Below are 24,071 nucleotides of genomic sequence, written 5' to 3' on the forward strand. Positions count from 1 at the left end.
ATGTAGAAAAAGTCGGGGGTGCCCGAAGAAAACACAAATCAAATTAATATTTGTCATAAAATGAGACGTAAGTGATGAACGAAGAAAGAGTACATCCGAGGAAGACATGGCACGATCAAGTGAGACAAATACTTATTGCAACAAAATAATATTATTTCCACCTTAAAAATGAAACCAGTTACCTACCTACTCTAGAATTCATAACCTCAAAACTTTATCCAAACCATTCAAGTCATTAATTAAGTCCCCGAGCACCGCTGGGTACACGTCAGCAAGTAAATAATAAAACTTGATGATTTGTATAGCACTGGTTTTGTAAAAATTCACCTTTAGTGCGATGTTAAAAGAAATGGGATAGGTTATTTTTAATTTCTCTTTTGAATGAATTGTTTTGGTTCCTTTAATATCTACAAATTTACTTTTTTAAAAGAAATCTTTGTTCAAGAGCTATTGTATATGTTGTTTTGATAGGCGGCCAGGGTAGAGTATTGTGGGTGTATGATTCTCTCCATAACAACCTGATTAAAGACCACTGCTCATAAATAAAACATTGCATGAAGTGACTTTTCGTGCAATACAAAATGTTTTTTTTTTCTTCTTCTCTCATATGGTGGGGGTTCAGAGGGGGACAACTAGATCTGCGAGTCAGTTTAGGGCAGTTTAACAGTCCTCGATATTGAGGATGTCATGAGGATATCCAACCGTAACGAGTTATCGTATGAATGCTGAAATATTTACCTTTCATCAGTGTGTTTATCGATTTAATTATATCTTCCCGCGAATCGATTGAAGACTGTCCAATCAAATCGCTCCACACAAACCAGTTGAGGTTTGCCTCTTTTTCCGTGCAGCCGGGCTTGCTGACATTTTCAAGCAGATGGTTGACGCTTTCCACCAGCGATCTAGAAATATCCGTCCACTTCACCGATATGATGTCTTTCAACCTTTTGGTGAGCAGCGGCTGGAAATGGGACGCCCAGATGTTGGTGTTTTGCTGGCCGATGGTGAGGGTGCGGCAGATTACATGCCAATTTTGGGGAGTCTCTGGAAAATTTAGGATAAAAATGTAACATAATATAGAAAGCAAATTGAAAATAAAGGTTAGAGAGCAGTCTGGACAGTCTCGAAGGGACTTATTTGCAGCAGGATATTATTGAATACATAAAAATAAAACAATTAACATTTGATATGAAAAATTGGCAAGCAGATATATATCATCATAATATATTGGAGGAAACTCTTTCACATAATCACTGAATTTATGCTTCAAAGTCCTTGGAAGTATTAGAATTTCTGTGCCCCTTGAAGTCTTGCCAAATAAAAAGCTATCATGGACTGTAGGTTAATAATGTTGAATAAAACAATGTTAGACCCAAAACAGATCCCTGTGGGACGCCATCATTTAATGAATGTGAGGAAGAGGTTCAACAAACAACAATTGTTTAAATAGACCACTCATTTAAAAAACTGGCATTACATGCAGTAATTTTGCAGGAAGTCAGCACATAGTAAAAAAATACATAATAAGAGTATTATCGAACACCTAATGGACAATAAAAATCAATGACTGTTTCGTTATGACGATTGTCATTTTTCTGGCACTATCAGCTTTGTTCTGCTCCCACCAACCATAGAGTAGGAATTCAAACTTCGCATTTGATTTTGTACATGGAACAGGCACGCACCGAGGAAAAAGTGCGGCAAGTAACAATTCAACCGTCATCGACAAAAGAACGGAGAGAAAAACTCATTATTCATAGCACATGTTCGTCGATTGTGTGCATTAGTTCATGTGAATAAGGATGACTTGTGATTAATCAAACTTTCTTCCCAAGTGCGGGCCCCGCTGGATATCAAACCAAAGAGTCACCAAACCTGGTAAGTGCAGAAATCTGGCGATTACTTTGTGTTTTCGTTGGGGTAGCGCAATCTCCATTTCGAATTACAAGTCTCCTGGAACAGAGAAAGGATAACGCCTTTCTCTGTTCCAGGAGAAATTATGGAGACGCAATTCCAGCGTCATCGTACAATGACAAAGGACTAAAGGATCATAAAATTACAAAATAAACATTTTAAAAGAAAAAAAAATTATCACTGGTGAAGAAGATAATACTAAGAAATCTAAATGAAACATGGAACAGAACAAGACACAGAAAATTTAAAAAAAATAAGGGTCAACTGAGAATCAAAACCAGGATCTCTGTCTTACCGGGACAATGTCTTTACATATTCTGTGTCTTGTTATGTTTCGAGTTTCGTTTTGATTCGTTAGTATTATCTTCTTATATAGCACTGAGCACAAAAATACGAAGATCTGAATTGGCGAGTGGGGAAACGTAAATGTGAAAGAAACAAATAAAGACGAAGGACACACAGTAGAAAAAGGATAGATAAGGACGGACAACATCGGAAATCAGTACGACTACAATTTTTTTTTACATTGCTGCATTATGCTGGATTTAAATCGGGAAATTACATTTTATTTTTTTTAAATTTTTTTATTTATTAACCAATATACATATAATACATAATATATAATATCAGTGGTAACAATACCTCCCTAATTGAGAAATTCTCGTGTTTAGGGAGGGAGCACTATCAAATTGACAGTACTATACATACTTATCAGTTGTTACAATTTGGATGCATGAAGGACTACTTTTTTTATACATAATGAAAATACAAGTTGCAATTTTTTTTTTTTTTTGTACACAATGAAATTTTTTTTTTATACATAATGAAAAATATAAGATGGCATTTGTTTTGTACATAATGGAAATATAGGTTGGCACATCGTTTTGTCAGGACATTTTAGGTTTCGTCGGGACAGAGGCCTCGATAACGGTGACAGTCCCAAAATATTGGGACGGATGGCAACCATATACAACTACACATTATTTGAGGTTCATCGGGAAGTTAATTTTAAAATGGGACACTTCTCTGGTATGAGGACCTTTTACTTTCCCAGAGCTTCCTCTTCTTCCTTTCTTTAAAAAGACCCTCCACACAGCATTCCAAAAGATGACATATACCCTGAGGGAAATTATTGTCCTCAGAGCTTCCTGTATGTTATTGTTAAAAAAAAATAAAAAGATAATATTTGAAAACTTACCAATTTTAGTAGCATCTTCCCTGATGGTGTGAAGTGACTTAGCACTTTTGACATACTTCAGCAGGGATTCCACTCTTTCTCCGGTGAACTGTTTGACCCAAGTCATCCATGAATTGACACAGTTGGAGAGTTCAGAAGAACTGACAGGTTTCAATTCAAACGGGGGAGATAACCTGATAAAATATACTAAAGCATGAAGCAGTGTTTTGAACCAGATTAATTTTGACATGAGAAGAATTGGATTTTAGATTTATTTTCATAAGTACCATGTAGGAGGCCCTGAGAAAAATAATTTCCTTCAGGGCCTATATCTTCTGTGGGGATGCTGGGTCGAGGGATTTTTTAAAGGAAAGGAAGGGGAGGAAGGAGAAGAAATCTGGGAAGGAAAAAGGTATAAGTGGTGGGTAGGAATCTGGGGTCAGTGTGACCAGGAATGACCCACTGCAGTGTAAGGTGATAGGTCAAGAGAGTCCTGTTGGAGAGTAAAAAGATCACCCTCAACCAGTCTCCAAACCAAGTAGGTGAACAGACGCATCTGCCACCAATAATATAATAATAATAATGATTTACTGTCTTCTTTTCTTAAGTAACATATAGAGATAATGATATCCTCACTGGGATCTCCCGTGCTGAGGATTTCATTTACACATTATAATTTAATTATAAGAAATTAATATTACAACAAAGTAACATATGAATTTAATTATAAACATATATCATGTAGTATAATTTTTTTTTTTAATAATTTTAAAATAAGTAAGATAGTGTTTTTTTGTATAGTTCAGTTTAGTAGATTCGGTTTTAGTCTGTGTTTGATATCAGTATATTTTCTAATTCAGATCTCCCTATATTAAGTATCCAGCTTTTTATTTGAGATTTAAATGTTATAATGTTGAGGTTTTTGAGTGAGAGTGGTATTTTATTGTAGAGTTTAATACTATGATATAAGAAGCTTTTTTTGCCCAAAAGTTGTATTAGTAGTTATTTGTTGGATAAGTTTTTGACCATGAGATCTAGTGTTTCTATTGTACGTGTTTGTTGTTATTTCTTGGGTTTTGTACTTATGAATGTAAATGAGTATAGTTTTAGAACATAGTTGTTTAATTGACATGATGTTAATATTGGTGAAGATTTTCTCAGTGCTAGTTCTTACAGGAACTTTCAGTATAATTTTCATTGTGGCTTTTTGAGTTTTAATTAGTGGATTTAGTATATTTTTATTTGCACTGCCCCATCCAATAACACCTAGACAATCCTCACCCCATGAACCTGGGCTCCCCTGCTAAGTCACCAAACGTAGCGAATCACTTGTGTGATGGCAGAGGTGTTGGTTATCCAATGAATGGTTTCCGGCGCGACGGTACCCACACCTGCCTCCCAAATTGTAAAGTAAAATAATTGTCAATTTTTATATTACCTGAATTCTGCAACAACAGGCGGTAGAAGCTTCAATCCAAGAGTATCATGAAATTCCACTAGATTAATGAGGGGCGGTGAATTCTTCTTGAATAATGAAGTCAGATTTGATAGAATGAGTCCACCTCCATTTTCTGCAAATATAAAAGACAGTAAAAATGCTGAAATATATATTTTTACAGAGAACTAGCTGACGTGTTCCCCGGCATTGCTCGAATTTTCTCCAGTTTCTATAAATATAATATGCATGTATTATATATATAAACCTTCCGGAAGAAATTCTCTAAATGATAGTGAATACCCTATTAAAATCCGTTGCATAGTTTAGAAGAACTAAGCGTCCAAACAGACAGATGCGGATAGCGACTATATTTTATTATACTATTTAGAGATAACAGAGAAGAGATATCATGAAAATTTTACAATGTCCGGGGCCTGCAGGTGCTATGGTATGTCCGAATGGTTAATGTTTTTAAAGCGGTAGAAAATTGGATAAGTTGGAGCAGAAAGAGAAGAATTAAAAGATCATGACGTGTTTTGTGATTTGGGCCTATATTTCAATACAAAATTGTGCTTCACCATGATCACAAATTCCAATGGGATGGAGATATTTCAGACAAGTGTAAGAGAGTGAGTGCATTCTAAATTTCCATTCAAATTTGTATTGAAGGCACGTTTTCTTCTGTGAGTCCTGGCATCATCAGCTTTTACTGCTTCATAGATACAAATTTTCTGTAAGTGTGGTAAGGCAAAACATCCTATTTCTGACACTGCACCAATTTCTGACACAGCACCAATTTCTGAAACTGTACCAATTTCTGACACAGCACCAATTTCTGGAACTGTACCAATTTCTGACACAGCACCAATTTCTGAAACTGTACCAATTTCTGACATATATAACTCATATTACGATTTTACCAACTGAAGCAACATCCCTACATATATTGTAATAGTGCATTAGAAAGTTGCACCTTTTTCGCTCTAACCCATGTGTAGTAAAGGGAGTATTTGACCCTTAGTTCTACCAAAATCATATTTAGTATCCTCCGACACGTGATATTGAAGTGTATCAGACGCAAGTCCTTTACATTGACTGTAAATAAGGGGTGCTGAATCTTCTAGTCAGTGAGCTGCTTTATGTTCAGGGCCTTTTCCGGTTGCTGTGATGTCGTGTATCCAAGGAAAGAGCAGTAGGTAGTCCAAGGAAGCGAGAAGTCAGAAGTCAAAGGCGGTTGTAGTGGTTCCAGCGGGAGAAGCAGTCCAGAGTGAAGCGGTCAGAGTAGATGTCGGAAGAGAGAGCCTTGAGATCGCTTTACGCGCGGTATATATAGGACTAGCGGGGGCGTGCACACATCGGTGTGCGCGCGTCTGAAACGCCCCGCGTAAACGAGGTGCATTTTTGTGCAGCTTTGTGTGTTTTCATATGACTTTAATAGTCAATATTAAAATTATTTATTCAATAGTACTCTTTACGCCGCTTCATCTCATGAAAACTGTTTTTCCCTAGCATTTTTAATGTTTTTATAATAAATTGTACAATATGAATCAGTGGGTCCTCAGACCGACATTGGTGTGAGGAAATCCTTATAACTACTTAATATTAATGTTTACATATTTCAATATTACTTTACAACATAGACGCCAGCCTTTCAACTTGTATATTTTTATTTAGCATTGTTGCGGCGAGACTCACGCAAATCTAACATTAATTTGCGCAATTATATATGAAAAGAGAAATATTTCTAGGTTTATCGTGCTTTGCGTTGATTGGCTAGCCGTTGCCGCTCACTGTTTGGCCTGGCTTCGCCTGGGCAAAGGAGAGGGGATGCGACGTAAATACTGGGTCCACGGCTTGCGATGTGCCCAGTGCTCTCCAGCCGGGGAGGGGATACCACGTAAATACTGTGTCCGGGCGCTCGTTGTGCTCAGTACTCGCCGGCCGGGTAAATACTAGCTTTCTTATCCTCCCATGGTCAGAAAGCTGCTTTGCGGCCTTTGGGTAACATTGCGTATTGCGTTCGATACATTGAAGATTGTCCATTTTCTCTACTTTTTTGGTGTGTAACACAAGTTTTACAACCTGTGATGACAGAGTTCACCATTGTTTTATGTATTCATTTTCTATATTTTTCACTAAAGGATTGACCATATTTGTAGATTAAAAAAACAGAAGTACCTATTTCAATGAATTTTTGTTAGTTTATTATTATTTATTAACATTAAATATACGCAAGAGTCTTTATAAAAGGCGCGAGTGTCTGTGGCAAGCGGACAGCGTGTCTTTGATTTTTATACAAATCTACAGTTTTATTCTAAGATCGATGAAATTTTGCGCACTTGACCTTCACAACAAGAAGAAACAATACCGCCTAAGTGACACACAGTCTAAAAATCACTTTTTTTAATGAAATTCGATAGAGAAACAAATTCTGCCTATATCTGTGTAATTAGTTCATAAAACTAATACTAGAATGCGCGCAAAGCGCCAAATAGACAGTACCAGACAACCGACGTGGGCTATATTTTCAATGCAATATCGAGCTCATTTGTCTCTCCTGCACAATTAGATTTTTGACAATTGGGCAATATTGTTTATTCGTTGACGATATGTGAGTCTGAAAGAATGAGAGATAAATGGTAAAATTGTGTGTGCGCGACGTTTTGAAAGACAGCGCCACTGCTATTCAAAGGTTTTGCGTGATGGGAGCGTTTCTTTTTTATTTTTTTTTTTTATTTTATTTATTTGGGAAAATCAACAGATTATTTACATATATAAGAATAAACTAAATAATATAGATAAAATCCAATAACAGATTTTCACTTAAAATTATAATAATAATAAAAAATATTAAAACAAGAAACTAAGGGTTCTGTACCCGTGGCCTGAGAAATTTACAAAAAATACAAAATTGTAAATAATAAATAAAAAATAATAACAGATCTAGGAACACAAATAATATACTAATAACCAGCTAAATTTCAAAAATTTAAATTTAACTGATATACTAATAACCAACTAAAATTCAAAACAAAATGTATTGTAAAATTTCAACACAGCAGCAATCAATAACACTACACAATAGCAATAATAACAATATAATAAATGTATACCTACAACTAAATTGAACACATGAGTATAAATTGGAAGGTAAGTAACTGGAAAGGATTCAAAGCAATAACATGATAACTTCAAGTAGAATATTTAAAATTATTTAATGTTAGTTATTACATATCTTTTAAAGGTTCCTAAATTACTTGAGAATATGTCCATATCATTAAAATTCTTATTAAATATACTACAGGCTCTGAATATAAACGCATTTTGTCTTATATTAGTAGAACATTTATGGAGATGAAAAAGTGATTTTTCTCTAGTTCTAACGCTCGGAACTCTAAAATTAATTTCAGACAGAAGGGGAGAACAATCAATAAAGCCATTGATAATTTTATGGAGATATATTATATCTGCGGAGTCTCTTCTAGTTTTTAATGGCTTAAGTCCATAAAGGTCCATCGAGCTGTTTACGTCAAGGTTTGAATTTAGTTTGAAATTTAAATGATGGACAAATTTTCTTTGGATGGCTTCAATGCGATTTATGTAAATATTATATTGAGGATTCCATATGGGAGAAGCGAATTCAAGATGACTGCGAACATAAGAAAAATACAATATTTTAAGTGTTATGATATTATTAAATTCTTTTCCAATACGGAATAAGAATCCTAGCATTCTAAGGGCTTTCTTAACAATCATATCAATATGAGCCTCAAATGTAAGTTTACTGTCAAGTATAACACCTAGATCACGAATTTGTGTAACTTTTTTGAGTAGTTGGCCAGCTATATGATAATTATGGTCAAACTTAATTTTATTTCTAGTGAAGGTAATTACATAACATTTAGAAGTGTTCATGTTGAGACGATTGCGGATACAATAATCATTAAGCCTATACAGATCTTCTTGTAGTTTAAAGCAGTCAATTATAGAATTAATAGGCAGGAATATTTTCATATCATCAGCGAAAAGTAGAACATTTGCATAATTAAAGCATTTTATAATGTCGTTGATGAAAATTGTAAACAGTAACGGTCCCAGGTGAGATCCTTGGGGCACACCTGAGGGTATATTTACAATCTCAGAGATGAAGCCATTTATTGTTACTCCCTGAGTGCGCCCATTAAGATAGGAGACTAACCATCTATATAAATCCCCATGAATTCCCAAAGCTAGTAATTTGGACAAAAGAAGACTGTGGTCAATTTTATCAAACGCTTTTGAGAAGTCTGTATAGATTACGTCAACTTGGATTTGATCATCCATTGATTTAGTAATATTTTCAATGAAAATGGCAAGATTAGATACAACCGATCTTTTTTTCATAAAGCCATGTTGGTTCACGAGTATTACAGACTCGATGCAGTTATATAGTTGTTCATGAACAATTTTTTCAAAAATTTTACTAAAGATTGGTAATTTAGATATCGGTCGATAGTTCTGGACATCATTTTTAGCCCCAGACTTAAAAACAGGTGTGATGAGAGCACTCTTCCAACGATCAGGAAAGATACCTTCTTTCAATGAGGATTGAAAGAGCAATAATAGGGGCTTCGAGATTACCTTGCTACACATTTTGATAAAGAAAGCCGGAATTTTATCACTACCCGCACCCAGTGAGCTAGAAATAGTATCGATTATTTTTTCTATTTTTTGTTTTGAAACTGATACCGAGGAGATATTAACTTGATTGTCAAAATGATAGTTGGTAGAGTGTACATCGGAAATAGTGTTGTAATTAAAGGTGGAGACGAAATGCTGTGAGAACAGGTTACATATTGCGAAAGGATTTTCAGCAGTCACTTCACCCAGTTTCATAACATGAGGCAAACCAGAATTATTTCTTTTTCCTTTAACATAAGACCAAAAGTTTTTAGGGTCACGAGATATATTAAGTTCAGCGTTTGTTATAAATTGTTTAAGACATTCTCTAGACAATTTCTTTTGCCTTGATCTAAGGATACAGAATTCATGGTAGTCTAAAGGATTGGACCACCTTTTCCACATTTTAAACACTTTATATTTTTCCTTAGTCAGTTTTATTAGGGCTGGACTAAACCAATAGGGATAAGAATTATTAATATGAACTTCCTTTGACGGGACGTTTAATCGAATGATTTCATATAAAATTGTATAAAAGCGGTCAATAGCAGTATTGGTTGATAGGTTTAAAAATTCTGCATCCCAATCAATACTACTAAGGACGTTATTTATTGTTTCATAGTTAGCTTTCCTAAAAAGATTGATTGTTCGTTTGTTGTCCACCATAGGAGTTTCCAGAGATATGTTAATGTCAACAAGAATGCTTTTATGATGTTTACATTCAGGGATGAGATACTGGTCAGTATTTGATACAATTACAGGGATCGAGCTAAAAACAAGGTCTAGGTATGTATGATTATTATTTGGAAAGGTGCAATACTGTGATAGATCAGTAAATGAAAGGGTGTCAGATAGTTTGGAAATAATTTCAGATTTAGAGCCATTCGTAATTTGCATACTATTACCATTACTTAAAGACCAGTTAATTTGAGGTAAGTTGAAATCACCCGATATGACAAAATGATCATCGTGATGTAGTCCTCGAAGTTCACATAATTTATCCATGAATTCATTTATATTTTGTGAGTGATTGACTCCTGGAGGTATGTAAACACAGCATAAATGAATTTTTATGAAATTATTAATCTTAACAGTCACCCAGATGTCTTCAGCATTCGTGTTAAAATCCTTACGTTCATGAGCTATGAGGTGCTTCTTCAACGCAATCATTACTCCACCTCCTCTTTTTTGCTCATTGCGATCGCGCCTAAATACCAGGTAACGGTTGTCAAATAGCTCTTCACTAGCAATACTGTCTACAAGCCAAGTTTCAGTTATCATAATAATATCATAGTTGTTATTGGTAACATTAAAATAAAATCTATCAGTCTTAGAACGCAGTCCAGTCACATTTTGATAATATACATTCAACATTTTAGTACATTTAGTTGATAATATATATAAAATATAAGATTGATAAAATAGTTGTAAGCATGTTCTAGTAAATTATAAATATTAGAGTGGTGTTGTAGTAACGCAAGCAGAGTAATTGTAGGATAATTTGGATTAAAGTTGGTAGTATTAAAAGAGTTAGTTGTTAATATTATACAAATAAAGAAAAACCAGTACAAAGGATGATATTTTAAAGTAGGAAAAAAGATAAGGTAGATAGGAAAAATAAATTGATAATAGCTTATAGTCACACGAGACGATGCTAAATCTAAGAAGATTATCAGCAAAAAACCTGAGTCACGTCAGATTCCAATGTCACCTGAATAATGGGACTAGTTTCATTTTTGCGTATAAAAATTTTTCCGTATTTGATCCATCTGAATTTAAAGTTTTTATCCTTGCTTAAGTCTCTCACTGTCTTGAAGAGCGCACGGGTTGCAGCAGTCAGATGCTCGTTGACATAAATTAATTTATATATATATAGTTTCTTTTATCAAAGTCTGTACCACTGTGAACGGGAGATAGATGATGCAATTGTGTGTGCGCGGAGTTTTGAAAGACAGCGCCACTGCTATTCAAGGGTTTTGCGTGATGGAAGCGTTTCTTATATCAAAGTCTGTAAAACTGAATCAAGTTCATTTTATAAATATGTCATATATCGGAGCTGGAATTCTTTATCTACTCACCCTTGCTTAGTAAGGATATTTATAATATGTCAATATGTTAAGATTCTTGTACACACCGACAAAACAGCTGTAAAGAAGTTCCACAGTCCTGACGATAACTTTGACACTGGTGGCGATCCTGTCTTTAATGTCATTCTTAACATTCCCGTGGCTAAGGTTGGTTTCCAAGTCTGATGTCAGAATATTGGACAGGCTGTTGGTGCTGTGAAGGGTTATGAAGGTGTTCATCAGGTCCAGGAGGTTCTTCTTGGAGTCCAGGAGGAGCATGCTGGCCAGGCAAGATGCTGCCACCTAGAAATTACAAATAAATTAGTAAATTGTGAGAAGAAAAGCAAAATAGTGTCTGTATTAATCTAAACATTTTTCTTTTGAGTTTAAAGATCAGGTTCAATTATTCTTGTTACAATACAAACGCACAGGTAATGATATTGAGTCTTCAGTTTGGCAAAAGCTAGAAGTCTGGAAGTTTAGATGTTGATTTGAGATAAGTTTGATGGATGATATAAAAATGGTTTGGGTGGAGATTAAAAGCACTTTTGTTTAGATAATCACATCACTTGCACAAAAACCAATTTTGACTAATAACCAAAATATATTTATTTTCATATTCCACGAAAATTAACATTTTTTACTCAGAGACAATTTATTCCATTCCATATAAATTAATTTGTTTGCATTTATTTATTTATAGAGCGGAGACGGTTTGCATATAGTTTCCGTGAGCATGTGTTTTCCCAGGTCTCATCTCTCCTCTCCAATCCCTCTTGGTTCCCTGAAGGGAAGAGTTCATGCAGGTGGCCTCGTCTCTCCTCTCCACTCCTCCTTGGTTCCCTAAAGGTCCCACGAGGGAAGAGGGTCTCATCTCTCCTCTCCACTCCTCCTTAGTTCCCCGAAGGCCCCACGAAGAAAGAGTCCACCCCCTGTTGGTTCCCTGAAGGCCCCACAAAGAGTCTACTCCCCCTTGATTTCCTGAGGGCCCCACGAGGGAAGAGAGCCTCACCTTGTTTGCATTTAAAATGCATAGTTGTTAATATGTAGGGAGAAGTAAATAAATCTCACAGAGTTTTTTCTGTATTGCTATTAACCCCTTGGGCTGTTTCACTTTTACAGACAACAAACACCTATAGTCTTTTTGGGAGATACTTCTCCCAGCCTGACACGGTCTCATAAAAACTATGCTATTTCATTTTGAATTACAGCGAGATACATGATAACAGTGTCAGAAATAGAGTATACCGCGCTTTCAGTTTGTATATAAAAGTTTGCCATTCCAAATTTCGAAATAAATCCACGTAACAAAATTTAGCATCTGAAAAATATTTGTCAAAGATTGCAAATTTTTTAATAAATATTTTTATTTAAAACGAAAAAAGTTAAGTGACAACAAACTTTTATAATACCTTGTCTAGTTAAATATCTTTTTTTGGTTTCATGTAAAGTTGTAATTGAAGTTTACGTGGTAAAAACCATTAGTAAGCGACTTTAAAAACTTGCATTAATGTTTCTATGTTTGCGTTAAAAATAATCTTTTTTTTTTATTTTTTACTATTGATTTTTAAGGCTAAAATGTGAAAGAGTCTTTTATCTGCTTTTCAAATTACAAAAAAAAAAAGAGATAATAAACGGAACCAAAAAGAGATAACAAACCATCATAAGGGAAATGCACTTACTTCAGCTTTCAAGTCTGCGTTACCCAATTTATTTTGGCAGGCATCAATCAGAAAACTGTTGAAGTTACTTAGAGAATTCCATTGTCTATGGACAACGGGCATGAGGGCTGATATATTCTTATTGCTGCTTTGTCCCCCAGTCTCCAGCAATAGTCCTTGAAAACAAAGTATTTCTTAACTATGTAAAATATTCAGAAATATAAAGTTTAAAGAGTTATTTCTTTGTTGTGATTGTATCTATTCATGCCCGTCTTGACGGGGAGTTCGCTCGGCTACCGATGTTACGGCAATATTGTCAGGTCAAATCTATTTCCATCTCGCACTTAAATTAACTTTTAAAATGACTGCCTCTACAAAGGCTAGCCGCTAGCCTAGTTAGGCAGGTTACGAAAAACTTTTTCTATCTGTTACATACTTTTGTTTTTATATTATTATTTGCTGTTGTTAATTCTATTTAATACCTAATTTATAAACAAATGTACACTATGGACACTTGACATGTATTCTTAGTTAAAGTTGCAAATTTCTTAAATAAAGATAGATTATTATTATTACTTATATGTGTATCTCCGTTCACCACCTACCCGCTAAATTACTATTACTAATAATTAATAATTACTATTACTAAATTACTATTACTATTACTACCCAAAATTCTATAACATAAAAGAATAAAACATATACACGCAACACAAAAAAATATATAAAACACGCAACACGCACAAACACATAAATCATTATAAATGCCGATTTACATTCTCTTTTAATATTTTTCTTTTAGTGTGATAATTATATTTTAATTTTTAATCTTTATTTTTAGTTTAAATTTATCTTTATTTTAATGTTGTTTTTCTTTTTTTTTTTAAATGTATAAATTCTTATATTATAAAATGGGGGCCTCAGCACGGGTAAACAACCCAGTGAGGCTAACATTACTGAATTAGAAAATGAAATATTGTAAAATAATGTATCAACAATAAAAAAAAATTGTATCAAAAATGCATTATAGGTAGGTATATCCCTAAATAGTTTTTTGTCTCTCCTGAAAATTTTTAAAAATGGATCTTCTGTGGTATTATACCATTCTGTGGACTTATACTGTTGAAATTTGGTGGAGTTATTGCAGGAGATTGTTTGATTGTGTATTTGTCTTTTCATCTATTTTTTTTTATTTATCTATTCACTTATACATACAGTTTATAGGTATACATATTGGCATAGGGTGCAAGTAATACAGATAGATGTACCATATCGTCGCATTAATTCGTAGACTGCGTAACTCCAAATTTTTCGAAAATACGTTTTTAATGCCATCTGGTGTTAAAATTAGACCCGCATCGACTAGTAAAACTCGAAAATTTAAAAAAAAATTAACCTTTTAGATAAACACAAATTAGAAAACTGCGTAAAATTATGGTGCCATTTTTACTCGCGAATACTTCGTAACTCCTTAATTCAGTATTGGCCGGTGAGCCGTGCACGCTTGTTGTGTTTTTGACTGAGGAAATTTATTTACGGTGTAATAGTTTTACCGTGAAATTAACTGAGATAAGTTGATTAATCAATTTTGAACATTTTATAACCTTAATTTTAATTGTGAAGTCACGAATAGTGTTTTGTATCTGTAGCCTAAACTGACGTCTTCTGCACCGTGTGACGCTCTGCCGTAGTTCTCTTGTTTTATGTGCCTCTGCGGTTTCGTAAATACCTAATAGGTCCTTGTTCTGTGATTATCTCTTCTTCAAGGTCACCATCTCTTTGCAAGTGGATCTCCTCCTGATGCATATCCGGATCCGGTTCTTCACTGTCCTCTTCAAACAAACCCAAAATATTTACGGTGGAACGTGCGGCAATTCCATCTCGTCTCTCCTCAGACACAGTCCGTTTTCTGTCAGGCATCTTCCGCGGGTCAAGCACATGTCTTGGTATGCCATCTACTTCGATGTTGTTGACTGAAGTAAGTCCTGTCACCCTTCCATGCACGATGTGCATCTCCCATCTACTGGTTTAACCGCAAGAAGATCGCCCACTTAGAGCTCAGTCAATACTTCCTCTTCTATATTCAATTGCGCAGAAGGGTGTCTCCACGAGTGTGAAGTGTGAACTATACTAGACAGCGCAATACCTCGATCATCCTGACTTTTTGCAGCCAAAGATTGTACCGAAACACTGCCTGCAGGGGATCGCTTCCACTTCTGGCTGCAGTTCTCTTTATTGATTGATGATGTCGTTCAACTATACCGTTTCCAGCTGGTCGGTATGCCGCGCAAAATCTTTGACGAACATTCCATCTCTTACACTTATCTGTAACACTGTAGGAACAAAATGCAGTACCATTGTCCATGAGAACTACTTTGGGCGGGCCTCTTTCCCGAAACACTTCTTCCAAATGTCTGATAATCGAAGCTGCATTATCTGACTCGATTTCCCGCCACACGGCAAATCTACTTGGACCGCAATCGATAAATGTGAGTAAACATTTCCTACCGAAATGAGTAACATCAACTGCCAAGCGACTCCAGGTTGTCACAACATTAAGATTACCCGCTTCATGGGATGATGGTGGAGGGTCAATTGTCCTGCATTGTACGCAGGAACGCACACATCTATCGACGTCCTTTCTTCTCGCCTCGGGATCGACCAGCCGGGCAAGATGAAACGTTCACTTTACTCCAAAGTGATGCTGAGCATGAAGAGTTTCTACGCTTAAAGCACATGTTTGCTCACCAGTTCCACTTTCAAGTCTCTCCCACCTATCTTCACACTCTGAGGAGTCTCTTTCACAACGTTTCCTGTCATGGCTACTCTTTGCCCGGGTCTTGCAAACCCTAGTAAGTACATCAGTTTTATTTCTACAGGACAACAAGGGTGATCGACAATGTCAGATCAAATTCTTCTACAATCTCCTTCATCAACTCCAAGCGTCACTTAACGATCATCTCTGACACGACTACTCCCGGTCAGTGTAGATCTCACCCAGCACAAAACCGTCGCCGAATCTGTAATGATCTCCAGAGTTTGAAGATTTCACTTGAGAGTCAGATTTAATCCCTTAAGGAAGGAAAAGTACCAGCATTTACAAGACTTAAAACAGACATTAGAAAAGGATTACCACTCCTTTAACGATAACCTTCCGCATCATTAAAATCATTAAAATGCATCTAAATAGACTGCCTCGACATACACATACATTGTTGTGTTTTATTTTGTAAATGTAAAATTCCTATCTCCCAAATTTTCCGGTAGGTTGTTCATAAAACTGTTCGCAGAAAAGTATGTATCTTTTGTAAAATGCGTATCTCCATTCTCGGTTTTTACGTAAACTTCCTAACTCCGATTTGAAATAGAAAGCCTTAACTCACAAAAGTTTAATGATTGAAAATAAATTTCCAAATATATTATATGTTCGAAACATAAATAAAAAGAATAAGCCGTCTTTAATTTTTTTTCACTACGAGGTTTTTTGTGCCTCCTGTAAAATTTTACATTTGGGAGTTACGCATTCTACGAATTAATGCGACGATATATAAAACGTGGTAGTAGAATGAAATGTGATATGCAACTATATATACATGATTGAAGCGTAGGTAGTAATGTTCTGTGAACACCTCACTAGGAGAACCTGTGCCGTGGTGTTCGCATGGGTGTTATTCTGCCGTCATAGGTGGAAACACAATATCCTCCTTGGGAGTCTCCACCGTAGTTCCACCCATGGTGGCAGTATATGACATTATTAGGTTAGAAGCTGTGTTGAAATGTTCATCATAATATTATATAGACACAATGTAGTAATTTGAGGTAAGTTAGGTATCAAAATGTTCTGTAGACACACTGTAGTACAAGGGTACAGATACATTATTATTATTATTAACCTATTCAAAAAATTACTAATAAACACGGGAACGAACATTCACTTATCTTGTACTTTCTATATTTAATAAGATGCAAATGTGCATATAAAAAGCAAATCAAATTTCACCACTGAACTCTAAAAAATTCTGAAAAAATGGTTTATAGATCAAGATTTTTGTATACTGTTCATTTTTTTTATTTATATTTTGTTATTTAACATAATACTGTTTCGCTCCTGTGAACCACTGTAAACATAAATCATGTATATTGTAAAAGCCTTTTACGGCGTCTAAATAAATAAATAAATAAATAAATACATTAGAATCCATTATAAAAATGTCCATTATTAAATGTATAAATATGCCTATAACTGTGTGTAAGTATGTTGTGTGCCTTTGAGTGTGTGTATGCCTATGTGTATGTTGACTGTGTTATATCTGTCTGTCTACGTATTTTATGCCATTCTATTGTAGTCACTAGAAATGTTATTATTTTTCTATATTGTGGCTTCCCGTTATAATGTGTTATAATTAATATTGTAAAATTGACCAAACTGCTTGGCAGTTGAGTGGCTGCTTATAATGAAGAATAAAAAAAATATCTGTAGTACTAATAATATAATGAGGTGATTTTAATGATATTTTTGTTCTTACCTGTGTAAATGTGACGAGCAAACAGATAGAGTTGCGTAGCGGTCAAAAAGTCTTCTACGTCAATATTACTCCAAATCTGTTCTGGAATGGCCATAAGTATTTTGATTTGAATTGCGATCCCATGAACTTGTCGACTAACAACAGGCCTGAAATCATAATCAGGTTAGTAGACCATAATTAGAAATGATAATGTTCAATTTAGATTTAATGAACTTAAGGCCCTTCCTTAACAGAGATACTTAGAAGCTACGTGACTGTGACGCAACCACAAGTAGCCTACCGATATGCTACTCTTTAATGCTAGTTTCTGGAATTATACTGAGCTTAATCATTTTTTAAAGTGCAGATAAGAAATTAATACAATGTCGATTACTGCAACGGCATTTATGCCAGCCTTCCAAAATATCAAATTGACAAACTTCAATCAGTGCTTAATGCAGCAGCATGGCTCATAACCGGCGTTTCTAAATATTTACACATTTCAGAACACCTTCGTAGTGCCCTGAAAGAATCCAGTACAAATTGTGCTGGATGGTGTTTAAATCCATCAAATCTAATGCATAGACGCAATGTGGGCATGCTGTGTCTGTTCTACAGGTATTTCAATGGAGCCTGCTCCAAGGAGCTAGCAGCATTGATTCCTGATGCACCGGTGCACGTGCGCAAAACTCGACGGACACGAGCTGAACACCCGTTCACGGTTGACGTTGGCTTCATGAGAACGGGCCATTTTTACGACTCGTTTTTGTGTAAGTCGGCTCGTATGTGGAACGAGCTACCGGCATCTGTTTTTCCTCCCTCCAATAATCCGAGCCTCTTCAAGGCCCGCATTAACAAATCCCTTCCTACAGCCCCTACCTTATTCCGCCTCACAACGCCGCCCAACCGGGTGGTGACATAGTTCCCCTGTCTGTACACTGCACAGGCAGGGACGCTCTTGTGAGGTGTCACATAAAAAAAAAATTTTAAAAAAAAATGAAATGGCCCCACCCTACATCTCTGAAATATGCGTCCCGGAAAACTCTGATCTGAGGCAGTCAACTCTTAGACTTAGATCAGCAACATCATCAGCTATAGGCAGACAGATGGTACCTATGCGCGAGCCAAATACAAAGTTTGGTGATCGCGCTTTCGGAGTACCTGGGCCTAAGGCTTGGAATAAACTCCCTCCGGAATTAAGATCCATAACAAGTCAAACAGAATTCAGGTCTAAACTAAAAACTTACCTTTTTAAGCTGTCATACCCTTAAATTAAATATACCATTCCTGAGAGAAAGTCTAATTATTTCCAATTTTAAGTCCTGTAACTAAATTTTGCTAATAAACAATTATTATTATTATTTTTTTTTTATAGTGAATACCTCACAAGAGTCCCAACTGCTCCCGTCTGGAGCCAGTGAGACTATGGCATCCCCAATTGGGGGATGTTGTGAGGCTGAAGGTAAGTGGGGAAGGGAAAGAGGAAGGTGGGGAAGTACCTGGCTATTCAGATCTAGTCACTAAACACGGCTAAAGCCATTTGGAGCAACGTTTCAATTCTGAATGGTGGTCTTACACCAGGGCGATACTGGTAGTATCTTCCACTCTGGAACGTGCCGCAAATATACTATATATTATTTTAATTAATTAATTGTGAAATAACACAAATTAATCAAATAAAATTTATTTGCGCACGCCGGGTTCGAACCCGCGACCTTCGGAATGGCAGCAAATTAGTTAATGTTAATTAAGTGTTAATCTTAAGTGACCTACCAGATAGGTATGTTACTGTATATTATCTCCATATAAAGTTAGTAATAACATAGATCATTGTAGAAATGTATTATACACGGTGTCCGGAAACTCGTAGTACAAGCGGGAAACTGGAGAATCTACACCACATGGGGAACCCAAAAAAACATAAAGTTTTTTGATTTGAGCATTTTCAAAAAAAAAAAAAAAAAACCAAAAAAAAATATTTTTCGGCTATTTTAGGGTTAAAGTTTTTTCTGGTGTTTAGGGTTGAATAACAGATGTTTTAACCCTGCAGAGCAGAAATATTTTATGATTACACCGGGTTAAATGAAGGGTGATTTCAAAATAATGCTTCAAATCCGAGTTTCTTCATTTGTTTTACTTTCAAATAGTTTTAATTAGTTGGGTACTTTGATCTTCGGTAATAATTTATAAGAATTTGATTAAAAAAAAAAAAATTAAAAAAAAAAAAAATCAACTTCAAACTCGATTTACTCGATAACGAAAGCTCAAATAAAAAAAATATATACTACAAAATCGACTCCAAATGTGATGTAGATTCACCAGTTTCCCGCTTGTACTACGAGTTTCCGGACACCCTGTATATTTCTACAGCGCCCTTGACGTGATTTTGCATGAAAACGGCGCTATACAAATCATCCAAATATTATTAATAAGTGACTAGGGATGAAGACAGTGATATTGTTCTTATTTTTATTTACAAGCATAAAAAACAATCTAAAAGAAGATGTTGGGTTCACTCATACAACAAAATAAATGTTAATTATAGGGCAATCATCACCACCAAGGAACTACTTGAGAATGATGTCAAATTGACTTTTCTTTCCAACCTAAATCCATCGACATCAAACCCATAGTCAACGCGTACCATCGTGTACGAACACTAACAATGTAGTATGACGGGTACTCACGAGCGACGCGTATGCTACGCGCACGAAACTCGAGTCGCTTTTAAGTATCTCCATGTACGAATGGCCTTAGTAGACAATAAAATAAACAAGTAGCATTACTTTTCGTTGTTTTCCGGGATAAATTCATTCTTGAATCCAATTAAATGAGTATCATGTAGATTTCGACACGTTAAAGTCATGTTTTCGATGTGTTTTATGCAATTTTGAGCAGTAGATTTCATGTCACCTATGGTATCGGCTGCTTCTATGAGGTCCCTGTACCTCTCGCTGTAATTAAAACAAAACAATTGTATTTTCACTTGTAAATTGTTCAATACAGTGCAGAATAAATAAATTCAGAAGATATTGGACGTACCCGACCATAACCCTTAATTCCTCCCTTTTTCTTTCGATCTCATGGAGTAGTTTCTTTTGTGTGTCATCGATTTCACTGATAGTGTGTTCCTCAAATAAAACATCAGGATTGATATTCAACAAATCTTTTGCCGGCATTTTGGCTGTATTTTGAACATCTACGAGAAGTATTTTGACAGAAATTTTTGTTATGACAGTTGCCGCAGAGTTGGCAAGTTTTTTTTCTTTTTTGTTTATGGCTACTGAAAAATGAAAAATAAACTCTGCCCTGATTAGATACTGGATATGGTTTTTACAGTAGCGACATCTATGAATTTAATGAATAACTAAAATAAATTATTGCTGTTCATCTGTACGTTGTACAAGTTGGTATATTTATTGTAAAAGGTGTTTCGACCTATGATCAATAGATGACGCTAATATCATCTTTTTCAAATAAGACAAATTATCACCAACACAGGTTTATTCACCACGACAGAGACTTATAAAACGAAAATTATCAACATTAAAAATCGTATATTCTTCTTTAGTTTGAAGTCAAGTCAAATATATTTTTATATTTGGTTCCCTTTCCTCACTTTAAAATCCACTTTGATTCCATTGAAAAAAATCAGCATAATTTGTATAATCGGTTTACAAATAGAAACTGTGAATTACAACCACAACAATAATTAAAACTCTCAGATGAATGATTTTTCTTTCCGACATTTATTTTTAAAATTGTTGATGGAATTATAGACAGCCCCGATTTACTCAGCTTAAATACCTTTTTTATTTGCAACAACAATATCGGAACGGAGTCATAATCGGTTGTACCTAAATTATATGCAGTTGGCAATATTTTTAAGGGTGGAGACCAGTGGCGGATCTTCCCTTAGGTCAATTGGTGTTTGACCCCCCAAAATTATAAGACAACAATAATAAATATAATAATCAATTATGTGCATCAAAACATTTAAAATGTAACGCGAAACAGCGGCGGCGGCGAGTGACTAGCAGTGACATCTGTTGTCTCTAATAGAAGCTTTCATTCACAAGTCCACACGATTCGCTGGGTCAATTTAAAGAATGTCCAATTTGGCATCTTCTGTCCCTACGCGCGCCATAGAATAAACGAGATGGCACTATATTTTTCGTCGAAGTAAAAATTAGCTTCCGAAGAAAGTTTAGGGACGCTTAGGTCATGACCGTGGGGGAGACAACACGGTGAATATTATATGTTTTACAGAGATGGTGACATAAACAAATGTCGTTTTTTCATTTTACACGCTTGTAGTGTGTGGAACAATGGTTGTTTTTCAATTGCATAGTTCGGGAAAGGATTAGAATAATTATTTATGTTGTTATCGATTTAGAATGAAACAAAACAAAAAACGTAAAAAATCATTGTCAAATAGAATCAAACACTGATTTTATTTATTTTAATGTTGTGGACAACTACATTAAAACTTAATATCTTAAAAATAATTTGCCGTAAGTACATGGATTGTGTATTTATTTCCAATTTATTATATTAACATAATATTTATTTAGAGTCCGCGACTCTAAAACTCTATAACAAATTGATATAGTTAATAATATACGGGCATTTTTCACAATATCAAATAAAGATTAGTCACACATTTTTTTCAAATGACCTACCACGACTGAATCCCTAGAGCCGCCTCTGGTGGAGACACATTACGGTATACGCATCATGGCTTGGCCTATTTCAGTGTATCGCTCGCCATAAACTATCAATGGGAATGTATGTCGAGCGATATGCTGAAATGTGCCAAGCCACGCAAATATAGCGCGCTTATGGCGTGGTCTGTCACAGGCTTTAAATACTTATAGTGGCTTGGCCTATTTCAATATATCGTTCGCCATATACTAATACCAATCGTATGGCGAGCGATATGCTGAAATAGGCCAAGCCACGAGAATATATGTAGTGTGTTCTGTCACTGTCATAAATAGTAATAGTCCAGTCAGTGGGGGATAAAAAAGGGCTCCACCTTGCAAAAGGTTAGGTAGTAGCGATTTTCACATATGTTGTTAAGATTGGGACTCTAAAGAAAAAAAAAAGTTTTCGACCTTGGGGGGGTCGAGCTCGACCCGCCATCTTGGATTGAAGGTGCCAAAATTTGGTTTTTTCAAAATAATTATGAAGTGGTCGTTTTTACAACCAAATTGTTGTATGCAAACTTAAAGACAACTAAATTACCTACATTTTTTGTGGCAAGTTTTTTTTTGTAAGTCTAATAGGTAACGAGTTACAGCGGTTGAAAGAAGAAAATTTTGACAAAAAATTGTAAAACTCCAATTTTCTTGATAAATTTTGTTGATAAAAAGCTGTTGGATTGGTTTTCTCAGCATTGTCCCTTCCCCAAAATCAATTCACTTCTTTCTATCAGTACTGGAATTGTCGGGGATGAAAAGATTAATTGTAATTTATCCAGAGAAATAGGTACCGAGAGGATGTCGAACATGGTTACCACGTCTGAAAATTTTGTATCTATAAAATTTAAACGTAAGGACAAAGTTATTCCATTAGTAGCAGTCAACAGCAGCAAAGGTCGGCGAAACAACTATTTCCATCAACACGCTAATGTTGTTCCAGAGAATGTGTATTGTGAAGAAATCCGACAAAGAATTGAAGGATTTCCTTAAATTCGAACTCGCCCCATTTCCTTTGTCGCTTTTCACAGAAGAAGGAATGCGCAAAGGCACGAAATCATCATTTTATGGTGTTTTCGAACAACTTCCAGAAGGCGTGCAACTTGAAGGTAGCAAAATTAATGTTGTGGATGAAGGACATCTTTTACATAAAGTTGTATGGAATCGGAATGATTATTTTGGGTCAATTTGCGAGAAGTACGTTCACTATGTAAGAAATCACTATGGATCACATGCAGTCATTGTTTTCGATGGATATCCGCTTGATGATGGTGAAAAAAATACGAAAACCGCAGAAAGACTTCGCCGATTGAAGAAGCACATGCCTGCAGATGTTCTTTTCGATGAAACAATGCCAGTTCAAGTTTCACAAGAACGATTTTTAGCCAATGAAAATAACAAAGTCCGTCTGATTTCGATGCTTACAAAGCAATTTATACAGGATGATTTTACAGCTAAGCAGGCTGAAGAAGATGCTGATGAGTTGATTGTCAATACTGCGATTTCCTTGTGTTCATCATATGACGCTGTTTTCAATATTGGCGAAGACGTTGATCTCCTAGTTCTGCTGACAGCATTATCACCACCCAAAAGTAGTATATATCTTCGCAAACCCGGGAGACGCAAAACTTTTGAAAGACTGTATTCCGCGAATAGTGTGAAATACAAAGAGGCGGCTGAGAATATTCTGTTTCTTCATGCCTTTAGCGGCTGCGATACAACATCGTCCTTCTTCAACCAAGGAAAAACAAAATTTTGTTCGCTTGTGCAAAACGACACAAGACTCAATGCCATGATAGGAATCTTCAAACAACATGATGCAACACCAGAAGACATAGCAGTTGCAGGAACACGCTTTCTTGTTGCTTTGTACGGGGGTGTCATGGATAAGGAAACCTTGGAAGAAATCCGCTACAAACGTTTCGCAAAGTCGACAGCAAAAAGCAAATTC

At 35.5% G+C, this 24,071-nt stretch overlaps 1 protein-coding gene across 1 annotated transcript in view; it reads right to left on the reverse strand.

The window, feature by feature from the left end:
• Cog1 (conserved oligomeric Golgi complex subunit 1) overlaps positions 1–20,657 on the reverse strand; it is a 31,424-nt gene extending 10,767 nt beyond the window's left edge. The window contains exons 1-8 of the mRNA XM_089645505.1: positions 20,463–20,657; positions 20,207–20,374; positions 17,442–17,587; positions 12,937–13,091; positions 11,323–11,557; positions 4,530–4,662; positions 3,113–3,285; positions 739–1,044 (exon numbers count right to left, since the gene is read on the reverse strand). Of these exons, the coding sequence (XP_089501631.1) occupies positions 739–1,044; positions 3,113–3,285; positions 4,530–4,662; positions 11,323–11,557; positions 12,937–13,091; positions 17,442–17,587; positions 20,207–20,374; positions 20,463–20,599 (1,453 nt within the window). The 5' untranslated portion in view covers positions 20,600–20,657. The remainder of the gene's footprint in view (positions 1–738; positions 1,045–3,112; positions 3,286–4,529; positions 4,663–11,322; positions 11,558–12,936; positions 13,092–17,441; positions 17,588–20,206; positions 20,375–20,462) is intronic.
• Between the last annotated feature and the right edge of the window lie 3,414 nt (positions 20,658–24,071).

Source organism: Hesperophylax consimilis, chromosome 2, assembly GCF_061612785.1.
Source record: "Hesperophylax consimilis isolate HC1 chromosome 2, BYU_Hcon_1.0, whole genome shotgun sequence".
Lineage (NCBI taxonomy): Eukaryota > Metazoa > Arthropoda > Insecta > Trichoptera > Limnephilidae > Hesperophylax > Hesperophylax consimilis.